The sequence below is a fragment of the Rhineura floridana genome, chromosome 18 (genome assembly GCF_030035675.1).
Source record: "Rhineura floridana isolate rRhiFlo1 chromosome 18, rRhiFlo1.hap2, whole genome shotgun sequence".
Classification (NCBI taxonomy): domain Eukaryota; kingdom Metazoa; phylum Chordata; class Lepidosauria; order Squamata; family Rhineuridae; genus Rhineura; species Rhineura floridana.
The window spans coordinates 10533133-10550657 of record NC_084497.1 but is presented as its reverse complement, the minus strand read 5'-3'; the positions used below and the strand labels follow the sequence as shown (position 1 = coordinate 10550657).

Here is a 17525-nt window from a genome sequence, read left to right as displayed (position 1 = left end):
GAGGCGATTGGACCCTTGGATGATAAGGGAGTCAAAGGTGTACTAAAGAACGATAAGGAGATTGCAGAGAAGCTAAATGAATTCTTTGCATCTGTCTTCACAGTGGAAGATATAGGGCAGATCCCTGAACCTGAACTAACATTTGCAGGAAGGGATTCTGAGGAACTGAGACAAATAGTGGTAACGAGAGAGGAAGTTCTAAGCTTAATGGACAATATAAAAACTGACAAATCACCGGGCCCGGATGGCATCCACCTGAAATTGCTGATCTGCTAACTAAAATATGTAACTTGTCCCTCGGGTCCTCCTCCGTGGCTGAGGACTGGAAAGTGGCAAACGTAACGCCAATCTTCAAAAAGGGATCCAGAGGGGATCCCGGAAATTACAGGCCAGTTAGCTTAACTTCTGTCCCTGGAAAACTGGTAGAAGGTATTATTAAAGCTAGATTAACTAAGCGCATAGAAGAACAAGCTTTGCTGAAGCAGAGCCAGCATGGCTTCTGCAAGGGAAAGTCCTGTCTCAGTAACTTATTAGAATTATTTGAGAGTGTCAACAAGCATATAGATAGAGGGTGATCCAGTGGACATAGTGTACTTAGACTTTCAAAAAGCGTTTGACAAGGTACCTCACCAAAGACTTCTGAGGAAGCTTAGCAGTCATGGAATAAGAGGAAAGGTCCTCTTGTGGATAAGGAATTGGTTAAGAAGCAGAAAGCAGAGAGTAGGAATAAATGGACAGTTCTCCCAATGGAGGGCTGTAGAAAGTGGAGTCCTTCAAGGATCGGTATTGGGACCTGTACTTTTCAACTTGTTCATTAATGACCTAGAATTAGGAGTGAGCAGTGAAGTGGCCAAGTTTGCTGACGACACTAAATTGTTCAGGGTTGTTAAAACAAAAAGGGATTGTGAAGAACTCCAAAAAGACCTCTCCAAACTGAGTGAATGGGTGGAAAAATGGCAAATGCAATTCAATATAAACAAGTGTAAAATTATGCATATTGGAGCAAAAAATCTTAATTTCACATATACGCTCATGGGATCTGAACTGGTGGTGACCGACCAGGGATAATTAGGAAAGGTATTGAAAATAAAACAGCCGATATCATCATGCCGTTGTATAAACCTATGGTGCAGCCACATTTGGAATACTGTGTACAGTTCTGGTCGCCTCATCTCAAAAAGGATATTATAGAGTTGGAAAAGGTTCAGAAGAGGGCAACCAGAATGATCAAGGGGATGGAGTGACTCCCTTACGAGGAAAGGTTGCAGCATTTGGGGCTTTTTAGTTTAGAGAAAAGGCGGGTCAGAGGAGACATGATAGAAGTGTATAAAAGTATGCATGGCATTGAGAAAGTGGTTAGAGGAAAGTTCTTCTCCCTCTCTCATAATACTAGAACTCGTGGACATTCAAAGAAGCTGAATGTTGGAAGATTCAGGACAGACAAAAGGAAGTACTTCTTTACTCAGCGCATAGTTAAACTATGGAATTTCCTCCCACAAGATACAGTAATGGCCACCAGCTTGGATGGCTTTAAAAGATCAAACAAATTCATGGAGGACAGGGCTATCAATGGCTACTAGCCATGATGGCTGTGCTCTGCCACTCTAGTCAGAGGCAGCATGCTTCTGAAAACCAGTTGCTGGAAGCCTCAGGAGGGAAGAGTGTTCTTGCACTCGGGTCCTGCTTGCGGGCTTCCCCCAGGCACCTGGTTGGCCACTGTGAGAACAGGATGCTGGACTAGATGGGCCACTGGCCTGATCCAGCAGGCTCTTCTTATGTTCTTATGTTCCTACGAAGGGTTGCTCCACTGCCCTATATTTTTTTTTTAAAAAAAACTTATTTATATATATGTATTTTAAGCTTTTACTGTTTATGAACTGTAAGTCGCTCTTACACATATTTGTGTAGAAAAGTGACTAACAAATTTAATAAATATAATAAATATAATAATAATAATAATAATAATAATAATAATAATAATAATAAAAAATACATCTTGTGGGAGTGAATTCCATAGTTTAACTATGTGCTTTGTAAAGAAGCACTTTCTCATGTCTGTCCTGAATCTCCCAACATGACATGAAGAGCCTGCAGCTGGATCAGGGCAAAGGACCTGAGGGCCACAGCAACTCTTCTCACTTCTGACCCCCGTTAACAAGGGCAGAAAGCACCCTCCCAGGCACAAAAGGCTGAAGAAAGAGAGACGGCTTCTTTTTCTCTTACCTCCAGCACTGGTCCAGCTCCCAAAATAGTCCTCTCCACTCCGCTGGCGTAACCCTTCTGGCTCAGGGCAGTGAGGCAGTGGATCAAGAAATTTGTGCTCTGCGTCTTCCCCGAGCCGCTCTCCCCCGAAATGACAATGCACTGGTTGATGCACTTCTTCAGCATGGTGTGGTAGGCCACGTCAGCAATGGCAAAGATGTGGGGCTCCAGCTTCCCCAGCTGGTGGTTCTCGTACATCTGGACGTACTTGGGGTTGTAGATGGGCAGGAACTTGAAAGGGTTGATGGCGATGAGGATGCTGCCTGCGTAGGTGTAGATCTTCTGCTTCAGGAAGCGCTGCTTGAGGTTCTCCAGCAGCGTGGCCTCTGTCAAGTTGGGCAGGTTGCACAGATCATTGAAGTCCTCCTGCAGCCAAGGGAGGAAGCCCCTTTCGACCAGCCGCCGGGCCCCCGGCTGCCCCTCTTCCTCCCCAGAGGCCAGCTGCATGTGGAGGTATTTGATGGTCCCATCCGTGTTCCTCTCTTGCAAAAGGAAATAGTAGCCATCTTGGCGAGGGTGCTCGTCCTGCGCCCGGCGGGGCCAAAGCAGGACCCTGTGGACGGGGGAGTCGGTCCCATCCAGCACCCACTCCTCTCCCCCTGACTCCTTCACCTCCACCAGCACATAGTGCTTAGACACATCCAGCCTCAAGGAGCCAATGACATCCTTGATGACGTCGGCAGTGGTGGCGTCTTTAGTCGCCGTTACCCGGCAGCAGGAAGCATTTTCGGCGGAGAGCTGGGGGTAAATATGAAGAGTGTAGGCCACCTTTTCTGGACAAGAAGCACCGCCAGCCTCTTTTACGTTCATCCTGCCTCGGCATGCCGCCCTGCGCTCGCTGCGCCGGGTCAGTTATCTGAAAGCAAGGAAGGAGAGCTGAGTCGGGGGAATCCTGGAGAAGGTGCGGTGGAAACAGAGGGGGAAGAGCAGAAGTGGTAACCAGATGGCCGGGGGCAGGGAAAGGAAGGGGGTCACTGACCTTCCAAAAACACACACACAGCAAGGAGACGCTTTGGAGGGCTGAGTCCAGAGGGCGAGGCAAGGGAACTCTGGAAGACCTGGGCATTCACACAAACTACCTGTCCTGGGGGATGCCTTGATTAAGTGAACTGTGTCCATTCTGTAAAGACACTCCAAATTGAGAACCCCCTCCCCTGTTGCATCAGGCATGGGGAATCTTTGACCCTCCAGGTGCTGCTGAACTACAACTCCCACCAGCCCCAGCAAGCATGGCCAGGGATGATGGGAGTTGTAGTTCAGCAACATCTGGAGGATCAAAAGTTCCCCATACTTGAACTGCACACACTAGAAAGGCAAATGCACATGAGTAGGTCTGGAGGTGCCTTGTTATTCTTTGGGGGAAACAGCCCTGCAGACTCTAGCAGTTGTTACGTATAATCAGGGTCAAATCCAGAAGAAGAGGAACACACAGCAACCATGCGGATGTTGGAAAGGCAAGCTGCTGCTAAGAGGGTGGGTTCAAAGCAGGGACACAGAGGGATGCGGCTGCAATGGCCAAGTAAGAGGCCAATTGCAGCCTCGTTCAACTAGCCCACAGTGACCCCTAACATGCAGCCGCCTGCACGGACTCACAATGGCCCAATCTGCAGCAAAGAAAAAGAAAGCTTCGTGCCCACAGAATTAACTGTGTCAGGGACTCGAGATTCTTGACGAGAGAAGCCACGTTAAGACAACTTCTCAGACCAACTGCAAGATTTAACGAAGAGTGCAGCATAAAACACCAACGTCCAAGAAGCTGCAAGGTGAGGACAAGTAGCAGAGCATCCTAAGCTAACCAAGTTGTTTCGGCACGCGAAACAGAAACCCCCCACAACCACCTGTCCCTAGGAGTAAAATTACTACAACAGTAATGCATTATACAACAGAATGGCTGCTGGATCATCTGGTCCAATGTCCTGTCCTGACACTGACTAACCAGATGCATCTGGGAGGCTTGTAAGCAGGCCTGGCGCCAGCAGGCGGCCAGGTCAGGCACTGGCCTGAGGGCCCAGGAGCTTATAGCAGCCCCTCACCACCACCAGGCCTGGTTACCTCCTCCAATGCCAGTCTTTATTGTTGCAAGGGTCAACCAGCGCCACTGCCACCACCTCCTCCTCCCTGCTCACCCATCCCTTCAGCGGCTGGAGGCTCCAGGTACTCCGCCATGAACCCTTCCACAGCCACCGCCACCAGAAGCACATCAGGCCCCACCTCCTCAGAAGCAGCCTCCATTGCACAGGAAACTTTGCCTCAAGGACACCACCGTGGCTACAGAGGCTATGGAGGCCTGACATGCTGCGGAGCACTGAAACCTTCAGCCACTGGAGGGATGGGCAAGGCGCTGAGGAAGAGGAGGAAGTGGTGGTGGTAGTAGTGCTGGTGGGCCCCCACAGCAACAAAGACAGGTGGCGGCAGAAGAAGGTGACCAGGCCCGCCAATAAACTGTGCCCGAAGGCCCCCAGAAACATGGAACCAGCCTTGCTTGCAAGTAGGGCCTGAATGCAAGAGCAGCTCTCCCTATTTGTGATTCCAAGCACACTGCCTTCAGCAGCGGAGGGAGAACATAGCTGTCACAGCTAGTAGCCACTTACGGCCTTCTCTTCCTCCGTGAATTTATCTAATTTTCTCTGAAAGCCATCCAAGCTGGTGGCCATTGCTACATCCCATGGGAGCAAATTCCACAGTTTAACTACGCAGTGTGTGAAGAAGGACTTTCATTGGAAGACCCTGTTGGGTTCTACTATTATGAAGGAGGGAGAAAAGCTTTCCTCACCCCATGCATAATCTTAGACACCTCATGTCCTGTTGTTTTCCCTCTTGCAACAATTAAATAGTTAACCATTTCCAGCTCTTTCATGACACACTAGATCAGCTGCCCGAGGTGGCCACCTCACTCTGCCTCATCGGAGCAGCAGCCTTGCTTGTTCTAGATACTATTAATTGTCACATCAGTCACACAAAGTTGTACCGACTGCTACACTAACCCTCTTTCTCCCCCTCCCCCGAACGCCTGTCAGCTTATCAGCAGGGAGCACTTGCCCTAAAAGATATTCTAAGCCACAGCAGGAAATAGACAAGTCGATAACCCCCCCCCCCCGTCACAGTGGCAACAGTGTAATTCAAAAGATCATCTTCAAAAAGCTAAACCAGAAAAAAAGAGAGCTCTGGTTGGCTACTATGAGAAGGGGATGCTGGATTAGATGGCCTCGTTTGGCCTAAACCAGCTGCTGGGCTTTCTTGAGTTACACTGCCTAACCGAGGTATTACTCTACTGTTATGTTTATAATTTGTATAATACTATAATTTAGGATACAAAGCCCTTTTTGATCCGCAGCTCATTTTAACAGCAACCCCAGGTTCAGCTGAAAAACAGCATCTTCCCACACTCTCCAGCTCTCAAAGAGGAAACCACTGAGAATGACTGTACGTGTCTAGCAGTGGCTGTGGCTCTGGGCATGGTTGCCAACTTGGACAAGCCTTTGCACACTCCACTCTAGCCCAATGCCCAATACCTGCTTCCATCTACAAAATGGAACTATGAAAGCATCCAAAGAGGCAACTTTTTTGTGGGGAGGGGGTTGTGTGCGATGGGAAAGGAACACACAACACCACAAACTGGTGGGCTGCAATCCAGCACACCAGTGCACCACACTGTCTTCTGGCTGGGGAGGAGAAAAGGCAGATATTTTTTAAAAGGGAGGCCTTACACAGATAATCTTAAATACACACAAAAATAGACAGATATCCTCAGTGACTCCTTCTGCCTAGAGCCCCCTCCCCACAGCATAGCTATAGTTTGGCAACATGACACTTTCATGACTTGTTTTCATCAGCAATGAAAAAAAGACTTTGCAAGCACTTTCTCCCCCCCCCCGGTTGTTTCTCCATAGCAGCTGACAGATCTCTCCTCCTCCATGAATTTATCTTGCAGTAAGAATTCAAAAGAAGTCTTGCTGGATGGCCAGGACAGAGAGGGCCACCTAGCCCAGCACCTCTGCTTCCAACAGGGGCCAGCCAGACGCTTCCAAGAAGCCCACAAGGCAACTGCCCTCCCCAGAATCAGCCAGAATGGGCAGTGATCAGAGATGATGGGACTTGTAGTCCAACAACATCTGGACAGAAACAAAATTCAACGTGATCTTGACAGGCTGGAGCATTGGGCTGAAAACAACAGAATGAAATTTAACAAGGATTAGTGCAAAGTTCTACACCAAGGAAAAAGAAACCAAATGCAGTTATAAGACGGGGGATACTTGACTCAGCAATACTACATGCGAGAAGGATCTTGGGACTGTTGTTGATCACAAGCTGAACATGAGCCAACAGTGCAATGTGGCTGCAAAAAAGGCAAATGCTATTTTAGGCTTTATTAACAGAAGTACAGTTTCCAAATTGTGTGAAGTACTAGTTCTCCTCTATTTGGAAATGGCTAGGCCTCATCTTGAGTACTACATCCAGTCCTGGACACCCCACTTTAAGAAGGATGCAGACAAACTGGAACGGATTCAGAGGGGGGCAACAAGGATGATCAGGGGACTGGAAGCAAAGCCCTATGAGGAGAGACTGAAAGAACTGGACATATTTAGCCTTGAGAAGAGAAGACTGAGGGGAGATAGGATAGCACACTTCAAGTACTTGAAAGATTATCACACAAAGAAGGGCCAGATTTTGGACATCAGGAAAAACTTCCTAACTGTTAGAGCAGTATGACAATGGGACCAATGACCTAGGGAGGTGGTGGGCTCTCCAACACTGGAGGCATTCAAGAGGCAATGAGCAGTCACCTGTCAGGTATGCTTAAAGTTGAATTTCTGCACTTAGCAGGGGGTTGGACCTGATGGCCTTATGGGCCCCTTCCAACTCTACTATTCTGTGATTCTATGGAGGGACACAGGTTTCCAAGATATGTTATAAGATGCTGAGTAATGTTGCATGGTTCTCCTTGCCTCACTCCCCCCCCCATCATATCTTCACAACAACCTTGTGAGATATGGTAGGCTGAAAAAGCAATTGGCCCAAGGTCACTCATCAAGCTATCTGGTCAAGCGGGGATCTGAACCCTCCTCTTCCTGGCCCTCGTCAGACTGTCTATCCCAGCCTTTCCCAACCTGTGCCTATCAGCTGCTGTTGAATTTATCAGCCCAGCTAACACTGGTTGGGGACAATGGGAGCTGTAGTCCAAAACATCTTGAAGGTGCCGGGCTGGTCTAACCACAGCATTACACTGGCTGTTGTAACTCCTGTTTTATAAATACAAGGCTTCTCTCCTTCCTTTTCCAAACCTCTGCACACACACACCCTCCCATTTGTTCTACAACCTGAAAAGGGTAAAGAAGTTCCTTCTTCCCTCCCAGGGGATCTTGTCTCCAACTAGGTAGCCCTGGAAGCCAGAGAGACCCGTTACGTGAGCCTCCGAAGGATGGCCGGGAAGAAACTGCTGCCCCACCCCATTGCACCCCCTCCGGAGAAGTGAGGCGTGGGGACCCTGGCAGGGTTTCATGCTGCGCACAGATTTACCAAAAGAGGCACCCCGTGCAGTCGAAGGGGAGGTCAAAAACAGGCAAGGCTTTGTGCTCGCTGGCCCGTGGGCTTTGGCGGAACAAACCGGTCACAACGTGATCGACTCAAAACATGTCCATTGAGGAAGACATTAAGGACAGAGCAAGCCCTCTCTGTGCGCTCCTCGGGTCTTACAAGAACAGTTCTCAAGGCAGATGGATATTGCCACCCTGGGCTCCTGTTGGGAGGCAGGGCGGGATATAAATCCAATAATAAAGAAATAAGTATCCCCAGAGCTCTCTCTTTCCTTCCTCCCAAAGGGAACACAGGACATGAAGGAGCCTTGGTTTGCTTCTTCCTCGGCCAACCCACGCAGCTGCCACAAAGGGAACCTGTGGAATCTCTTTCCTTTTCAACAGACAGGGGGAAGAGGAGGAGGGCTGCCAATGCCCTCTCCTGGGCTGGGTATGCATGTGGGCCAGAGTTAAACAACCATTCCTCCCATTTTGGAGCAATATACCAGTTTTCTGTTTGCCAAAGGAGAATCACTCCATTAAGTGCGGGGGGGGGGCACTGCCATTTTGGGTGCAGAAGCAGCAGCGAATTTCTGGTATAGTAGAAAGTAATTTTCAGGAGGCTTTTATTGACCTGTTTCCTCAGCAAGCTCCCAGAGCCAATACCAAAATTCTGAGCCAGCTTCTCAAGGTCTCGAAGCTTCTCAGCCCAACCTGTTCTAAAGAGTCTCAGTGTGTCCACCAGGATTTGTAAAGCGTAGAGAACCCTTACCTTGTGTGTCTTTCACAGCCACTGGAAAGCGTGACAGACTGCCCCCCAATCCATCCAAGGCAGCAGCTTAGTCTATATAAACCCATAATTTTAAGCTGCATGTTTAACCAGTGAATCATGCCAGAGCTAAAAAGGGAAAGCTACCATGAACACAAAATTGTGCAGAGGCGGGTGGGTGGGAATAGAAGGCAGTTTGCACATTTCAGTTCGTCCCAATTTTGCCCAAGAGTCTCTCCTTTCCACACTGGGATTTTATTACCACACACTCGGGAGGAAGCAACAGCCTCAAACAACTCGTTCTATTTACTAATACGACCTTTCCATCCCCTGGTAGACAAGAGGCTTCTGAACGCCCCGGCCGTTGTAAGAGCAGAGATCCCAAAGCTATGTCAAAAGGAAACAGAGGGCTCCCCCGACCACTACAAACATCACACATCCCCTATAAATACAGGCTCTTATACCGAGCCAGACCAGACTGGCTTATCTAGCTCAGGACTGTACATATACTGGCTGGCAGCAGCTCGCCAGTGTTTCAGGCTCGGGGATATTCCCAGCCCTACCCAGAGATGCTGGGGATTGAACTCATCAGCCCCAGCCAACATGGAGAAGGCCCCATGATGGCTGGGGCAGAGTCCAAAACATCTGAAGGGCACCAGGTTGGTGAAGGCTGGAATAGACCACGCTGGGCTAGATGAACCAATGTTCTAATTTGGGATGAGGCAGGTTATTCAGAGGGAGGACAATTCCATATTGGAGCACCTACTTTTGCAGGAAGTTCACAGGTTCAGATCCTGGCATCTCCAGCTCAATAGGATCTGAGAACACAGGGCCTGGAAAGAACCCTGGAAAGCTGCTGCGACTCAGAGAAGGCAATGCTGGACTAGACAGATCAACAGTCTGACTCAGCACAAGGCAGCTTCACATGACACTGGCCTGCCTACCTTATCATGTCTCTTGTAAGGATTGCTAAGGTAATATATTGCAATTTTTTTGAAATACTTTAAATGCAAAGTGTTACTAGTCTAACAACAAATGGTTGCACAGTACATTTCAAGTGTTGGTCCCAGGCTGTGGTCTGAAGGCACATGAGGCCAGCTGCCTGCTGAAACTAAGCAAGGTCAGGTCTGGTCAGTGCCTGGATGGGAGACCGCCTGGGAACATGTGTGCCGCCTTGGGTTTCTACCATGAAAAGAAATGTATGTTTCCAATCTCGATTCCAGGTGCTGGTTTTAACCTATAAAGCCTTACATGGCTTGGGACCACAATACCTGATGGAACGCCTTTCCCAACACGAACCCACCCGTACACAACGCTCAACATCCAAGGCCCTCCTCCAGGTGCCTACTCCGAGGGAAGCTGGGAGGATGGAAACAAGGGAGAGGGCCTCTCAGTGCTGGCCCCCAAATTATGGAATGATCTTCTTGACAAGGTGCGCCTGGGGCCAATACTGTTTTCGGCGCCAGGTCAAAACTTTCCTCTTCTCCCAGGCATTTCAGCATGCGTTTTAAATTGTAACATGCTAACTACTTTTATTTATGTTATGGGAAGAGATTCATCAATGGAATTAACATCAATAAATCAACAAATATTAGAACAACTTTGCATTTCAAGCTTTTAAGCATTCAAGGCATTTCACTTGAATGTTCCTCCCCTTCCATGAGGGATGTATCCAATGTTAGCCATACACAGAGTACACTCATGGAATTTAATGGAAATGACTAACTTAGTATTTCAATGGGCCTGCTCTGAGTGTTTTTCCCCCTTTTCACTGACAGAGTCATAATGCTTTGATTTGTTCAAAATTGTTGTCACTGTACTGTTTGCATATTGCTTGGATCATCCAACATGGAGGGAAAAGTGGAATATAAATATGTAAATAAAACAGTATCACTTGCGGGGGGAGTCACATACATTCAGTGTTTTGAGTACTACCTGCACTGTATCACTTCCCCCCCAAATCCTAAGAAATTTGACAAGTTAATGCAGCTTTTTGCCTTTTCCAAAACCAGACAGTTCAGCTCTGGCAGAATTACACGGCTGTAAGACTGCATCTCTCTCTCATACACACATGTCGATCAAAATCATTGGGCCTTAAAATAACTGAGGAGCTTCTCTTTACAATGGAGTATGTCACCTTTGTCAGAGTTCTGTACAGCATTGCTGGCCAGAGTCATTGCATGATGTATAGTAGCTCTGCTAATCCCAAAGCTTCATTTCACTATTTGAGGGCGTTAAGAAACAGAACTGAGCACACTTACAAGGAAGGAGGATGTTGCAGACATTAACAGAAGTAAACAAACATACAAAAAAACCCAAACAGCAGCACGAAAGGCTTTGCTAGCAAATCCTTGTGCAAACATCAGGCAGTCCAGTGCCAAGGAGAAGGTGATGTATAGCTACAACCCCCACAAAGGAATCCCAAATGTATCACCACAGGCACAATATCTGCAGAGATTGGGCCGGTAGGTTGCTGTTTGAACAAATGCACGCAAGTGTTTCCCATCTGTAAGACTTGGGGGGAGGCCGGTTTCTAAATGCCTCATCACAAATTTCATCCTTTCTCAGAGCTCAGCTGAAGCAGGCAGAGCAAGACCATGCTTGTAGCTTTTCCCTCTTTTTAACCTGAAGCCTTGAATACGGGCTTTTGAAATCAGAGGTTGAGAGGCTGTTCCTTCCCAATAGGTGACCTGAACCCTGAACCTATAAACCGAAATCACTGCCCCACTCAACTCTGCCACAGAGGGAGTGAAGTCACAGAACTTTCTAGGTTAGTCGAGACCTCAAGTCCCAACAGTGTTGAGAACTAGATGCCTAATGCTCCCCACTCAAAAAAGGGGTCCTATATAAAGACTTACGCCTTGCTTACATACTGAAGACCTCTCCACATTGAAGTCTCCTCTCCCCCTCAAGCGTAAAATGCAATAAAAGAGTGGGAGAGTTGAGGGCTAAAAGCAGACAAGTCAAATGGTTTATTATTCAGCTAACCGTATCCATGAATCACTTTTTCTAGAAAAAAACAAAATGCAGCCTGCTTGAAGTTTCAGACACCAGATCCGTTCCATGCACACACATTTTAGCAGGCAGCATTTAACTCTCTTTAAATTATTTAGTGAGACAAGCGTTTAACGTTCCGTGGCAGACTGAGACCAGAAGACCTTGTCAGCCCCGTCCGCACAGTCCAGACACCCAGTCATCATGCAGATGCCGGTTTGGGGGTTGGTTTGACTGACACAGAAAAAGAACTGAGTCAACCTCTGAAGTGGGGCGGGGTGGGGGGGAGAGAAGAAATCTCTTTGTTTAGTCAGCTAGTCGTCAGACGCAGCGCAAAATGCACAGCTCAGTTTGAAAGAGAGAGGAAGTTATCAAGAACATCTGTAGCTGAGGAATGCTGTGGGGGGGGAGAGAGGCTCTTCCTTATGGAGAGGGAAGGAGACAGCCTACAGAACTCCTGAACTGAGGGGCCTCCTCCAAGTTTGGGGAGAGGGGCAGGGAAGGATGAAAGCGGGGCTCAAATGCGCAAGCAGAGACATTTCCCACTCAACTCCCCCACCCCAAGTGCCACTTCTGAAGTCAAGACAGAGACAAGAAGAGCTCTTGGTGAGAAGGAAGACGGCGCTTAAAGTGAGAGACAAAATGTGGAGGAACTTTCAAAGGGTTGAGCCTAGTCAGAATTGCCCATGGCTGCCTGCCACACACCTACACACACACACACACACAGAGTGCATTTTCCACTAGTCAATGTGGTGAGCTGGCTGATATGTTTAATTTGCATCCCACCACTTTCTCAAGCAGATACAGATGGAGTGACCTCCCTCTTATTCTCACAACCACCCTGCGTGGTAGGTAAGGGCAACAGATGGCAACTTCATGGCTAGGGGGAGGGAAAGGGGCATAGATCTGAGCCCAACTCTACCCATTGCTCAGTAGCAGAGCATGTTTTGCATGCAGGAGATCCCAGGTCCAATGGCATCTCCAGGGAGGACTAGCCTGAAACCCTGAAGAGAGCCGCCACTGCAGCCACCGCCGCTGCCAGTGTGAACGAGCACTGAGCTAGATGGGCCAACAGTCTGACTTCCTATCTAAGGCAGCTTTGGATGGTTCACTTCAAGGCTGATGCTCGCAACCGGTGGCGCTGGTGGGATCTATCGTGGATCCCACTTTTGAGTTCAAAACAGTTTCTGGAAAGGTGGAATGCAAATATTAAATCAAACCAAAAATCAAAATGGGCACCACTACCATGGATGCAAAAAACACATTTTTAAATACCACCAAGCATTGGGGAACTCCTAACCACATTTCTCTGGAATTTATAAAAAGGATTAAAACAATATATCCCCTGCTTTCCCTCTCCCCACAGAAGATACATAAAAGCACCAACAATCCAACCGTTAAAAGCAGAAATTGCCAAACTGAAAGCAGCAGCAGCCCAGAACCTTCAGCTGCTATACATTAATATATTCTGCTGCCACCATTGTATGCAGAATACAAATAAAGAGAAAGGCACCCTAACTTCTTGGGACAAGGAGTTCTGCATATGGGACACCACCACGGGGGGGGGGGGGAAATCCCTCCACACGTTGCCACCAACCTCACTACAGAAGGTAACAGCACACACAAGAGAGGCACATAATCTGATTCACATGAGAGTCTCCTCCACCCCGAGGTCAGGATAGTTTAGAAAGCAAAAGGAGAACAGTCCAAATGCTTGCCTAACTATTTCGGATACTGCTTCCCCTCCTTATCCTGACAGGGTTGGTTTTGTTTTTTGGAGACGGGGGAAGCATATAAATAGAGGAGGTGGGGATCTGTTTTAATAATAGCGACAAAGAGAGAGCATTGCCCAAACCGTGAGTGTGAGCACTCCTATGCTTTGCAGAATGGAGGGTTGCCTCATGACAATCTTCGGACGCACAATGCCACCAGCATGCTTCAGCCCAAAAGGCTCTGGTGTGAGTGCTGGCAAGTAAATTTCAAACACACAGAACAAAGAAGGTAGTGGGGTGCCAACAGGCCAGCTCCAAAGGGGTTGCCTTCCACATCTGTCAGAGGAGAACACACACTGCCCCCCCTGCTCCACAGCCCTTCGCTACCACTGTAACCATCTCCAGACATGTCAGGAAGCTCCAAATGGGACAGCCACATTAGTAATGCGTCTGCTAGGGAAACAGCCCCCATTTAGGACTGCTCTCCAAAAAAAAACTAGCAGAGCAGGCAGGAGTTTTAGCCTAAGGCCGCTGAGCGGTTAGAGCCCAACCACCACCACACAGCCTTAATTGCAAGGAAGGGAGCCGAGAGCCACCCAGAGGGGTGGGGCAAGTTTCTGAGGCAGAAGGTCATACCAGAGAACTACACAAAACTAGATCCCTCCAGCTTTAACAGTCCAGAACAGCTAAGATCCTTTCACCATAGGTGGCGAGGTAGGCCGTGTACCCCTTAAATATCATTTACGCAGCCCCCCAACCCAGCAACTGAAACAGAGAGACTACAAAACACACCTCAGTTTATGCATAGAATCCCTCTCATTTGTTGTTTCCTTCCCTGTGTAATGGAAAAACCCATAGACTGCAAGCACCCCACTGGGCAAAGATACGTGTGGCTCTCTTCAGAGTCCCAACTGCCCTTCAGGGCAGGACATGACCCCAGCTGCATGTTCCCACCTCCTGATAAACTAAGTAAGTGGCAGAAAAGGGAAAGATGGGATCACTTGCTCTCAGCTCCCTTCCTCTTGTGCAGGCAGAATCTTGCAGAATCCTCCTCTAGATGAGCAAGACAGGAGAGAGTCTAGATTGGAGAATACAAGTGGGCACAGCACGCAGCTACCTGCACAGGCCCCGCTAGTGGATTAGCATAAAGATCCCCCAAAGGTCCCCAAATTAATCCCAAATTTCTCACCCTATACAAATTCCTTGCCTTGGCAATTCTACACACACACCCCTTATATCTCTGTGTCCAACACATACTCTCCCTCATTACTTACCTTCAGCCCCAGGCACTGTCTTCCCTAGCCCCATAGCTACCCCCAAACCCAACTTTACACCCCTCCGGAGACTCCCAGCCCAGACTCCGGCTCTCTTTCCCCAACACATGCCCATATATATCCACGGTCGTCTGGCAGGCTCACAGTGGCATCATTCCCCAGGCCCACACAACATACCAGCCTCTGTTTCCTGTCCCCAACATTGCAGATGCAATCTCCTATACCCTCCAAATACATGCCACATCTGTCAATCAAATTCATGCCCCAGAGGTGAGAGAATCCCCCCCATGGGGACCAATACCCCTCCCCTCAAAGACACAGTCACAACTGTGGCACACTTCCTCCCACCCCTCCAATATTTACTCTCCACCACCTGGCCCTCCCCTTCACATGTCCCAACTCTTCAACTTCTCTCTGAACCCTGAACTCCCTCTTCTGCGTCTCTCCACATAAACACAAATCCCTCCTGAATACTCATTCAGTCTGTCCCTTATTATGTCACAGCTATAACATACAACTGCGGGGGGGGGAGTTGCTGTTGCATTCAGATCATCCTTGTGGGCTTCCCAGAAAAGGCATCAGGTTGGCCACTGTGAGGACAGGACTAGATGGGTCCCCTTTGGCCTGATCCAACACTGCAGGGCTCTTCTGATGTTCAGCTCTAGAAGGAGTTAAACAAATTCATAGAGGATGAAGCTGTCTGTGGCCACTAGCCACTAGCCACAGCGGCCACTAGCCACAGCGGCCATGTTCTCCCTCCACTGTCGGAGAAAATAAAATGCCTCTGAATACCGCACTTTCCCCAAGTGCAGGGAGAAAGCACTGCTCTACTCACGTCCTGCTTGTTGGGGCTTCGCATAATAGACATCTGGTTGGCCAGCGGGACAACACCCTTTGGCCTGATCCAACACTGCAGGGCTCTTCTGACGTTCTCAGATCCCTCCCACTACGCGAACACTTCTTGCCCAGCCAGTCCCCCTAAAGACATACAATCCCCCAGCCCAATCTCAAAAGATCCCTCCTCAAATTGCCTCAAAGGTATTATATATCTATATTATATATAATATACACCTTCCCCCACAAATCCCCTCAAAATGGGTTCACAGCTACAGCACCCTGATCTACACACATCCCACCCCCAGGATTTGTCAGATGCCACCATCAATGCCACCCCCAAGTACCCAAACTTGACAACTGCCTTCAAATTACCTCAGAGCTTTACCCCCATGAACTTCCTAACTCACCCCACTTGCCCCTTTGCTCCCCGAGGAGCACCCCAGTCTCCCTCAGGAGAATCCCCACCACGTGACCAGTGACGGGGGGGGGGGAGTCGGTATGTTCCATAACTGCCCCCACCCAGAAACCCTCCCCCACATCCCCCCCACTGAAGAGCCCCCTCCGAAATTACCTCAAAGCTACACGGCTGCGACCCATGTCCCCCAAACGTCCCCTTTTCTCCCCCAATTCTTCCTCCCATCCAGGACACTCCTAAAAAAAACACACCCCTCTTTAGTAAAAAACCCTCCAAATTACCTCAGAGATGGAGAATCAAGCGCGCGCGTGTGGTGTGCATACTGACTGCCCCCCACCGACCCCAAAGTGCCTTGCCCAATCCCCCTCCCCCCCCGAGCACCCCCAACCTCCCCCTCCAAATTACCTCAGAGCTATAATGCAGGCAGGCAGACAGGAGGCGTGGAAACACACACACGAGTCTCCCTCCCCCACCCACAAACAGCCCAGATCCCCACCTGGCGGGCGGCTCCTCCGGGCAACTCTCCGCCTGGGCCGGGCCGACACCAGGAGCCGCCCCCCTTCCTCCTCACCCCCCCCGCACCGCCGCCGGGCAGGAGAAGGGCGGAGGCGGCGCCGCGAGCCACTTCCGGGTTGCGGGAGGCACAGAGCGCGCCGCTTTTTTGCGCCCGGCCGACCCTATGGCGCACGCGCGGGCGAGAGGGAAGAGCCGCGCAGGCGCGCTGCCGTTGAAGTCCAGGCTGCGGCAGCGTGGCCGGGACCTCCCCGCCCCCCCAGCGCCTGCCTCTACTTACCTCCCTTCCGAAAGCAGCATACAGAAAGGGGGCGTGGAGCGCAGCCTTATTATGGTCCCCTGCCCTAACTGGCAGCAGCTGTCCAGAGTTTCAGACAAAGGCTCCCTCTTTCCCAGCCCTACCTGGGGACCTTCTGCCCGTAGCACCACTGAGCCACAGTGTGGCCCTTCCCCTAAAGATAAAGCAAGGTTCCAGTCCTCAAGATTCTGAATAAAAAGCTCGTTTAAACTGGATTAGAGGGACCTGCCTGATACTGAACGAGAGCGCTTTCTAGCTTGGTATTGGCCACAGTGACTGACAGCAGCTCTCCAAGGTTTCACACTTGGGAGGTCCTTCACAGCCCTACCTACCTGAAGATGCTGAGGGGAACTGAACCTGGGGCCTTCTGCATGCAAGGCAGACACTCTACTTCTGAGCTATGATCCCTTCCTTTAAAAACAAAGCAAGATTCCAGTCCTCAGGGTTCCAAAAGAAGGGATTATTTAAATAGGCACATTTATTTATTTATTATTTGATTTCTATCCCACCCTTCCTCCCAGCAGGAGCCCAGGACGGCAAACAAAAACGCTAAAAACACTTTAAAACATCACAAAAACAGACCTTAAAATACACTAAAACAACTTTAAAAACATTTTTAAAAGCTTTAAAAACATCTTTTAAAAGGTTAAAAACATCTTTTAAAAGGTTAAAAACTTTAAAAAAAAACATTAAAAAGCAATTGCAACACAGACTGGGATAGGTCTCAACTTAAAAGGCTTGTTGAAAGTGGAGGGTCTTCAAAAGGCATGAGAATGGGAATCTACCTTATACATTGGCCCACGCTGTATTGTCCACAATGACCCGACAGCAGCTCTCCAGCATTTCAAACGGAGTTCATGCCAGCCCTACCTGAAGCTGATGGGGACTGAACCAGAGAACTTCTGCATGCAGAGCAAGGGCTCTGCCTTTCCCCAGAG

The 17525-nt window shown here is 49.1% G+C and overlaps 1 protein-coding gene across 10 annotated transcripts in view; it reads right to left on the bottom strand.

The window, feature by feature from the left end:
- The window catches only part of MYO9B (myosin IXB), an 89611-nt gene extending 73147 nt beyond the window's left edge, over positions 1 to 16464 (bottom strand). For 9 of the 10 annotated variants that reach the window (XM_061601376.1, XM_061601380.1, XM_061601379.1 and 6 more), the window contains exons 1-2: positions 16273 to 16464; positions 2224 to 3118 (exon numbers count right to left, since the gene is read on the bottom strand). In XM_061601376.1, coding sequence (XP_061457360.1) covers positions 2224 to 3072 — 849 coding nt within the window. In that variant the 5' untranslated portion in view covers positions 3073 to 3118; positions 16273 to 16464. The other variant, XM_061601378.1, reaches the window with a different exon arrangement.
- Between the last annotated feature and the right edge of the window lie 1061 nt (positions 16465 to 17525).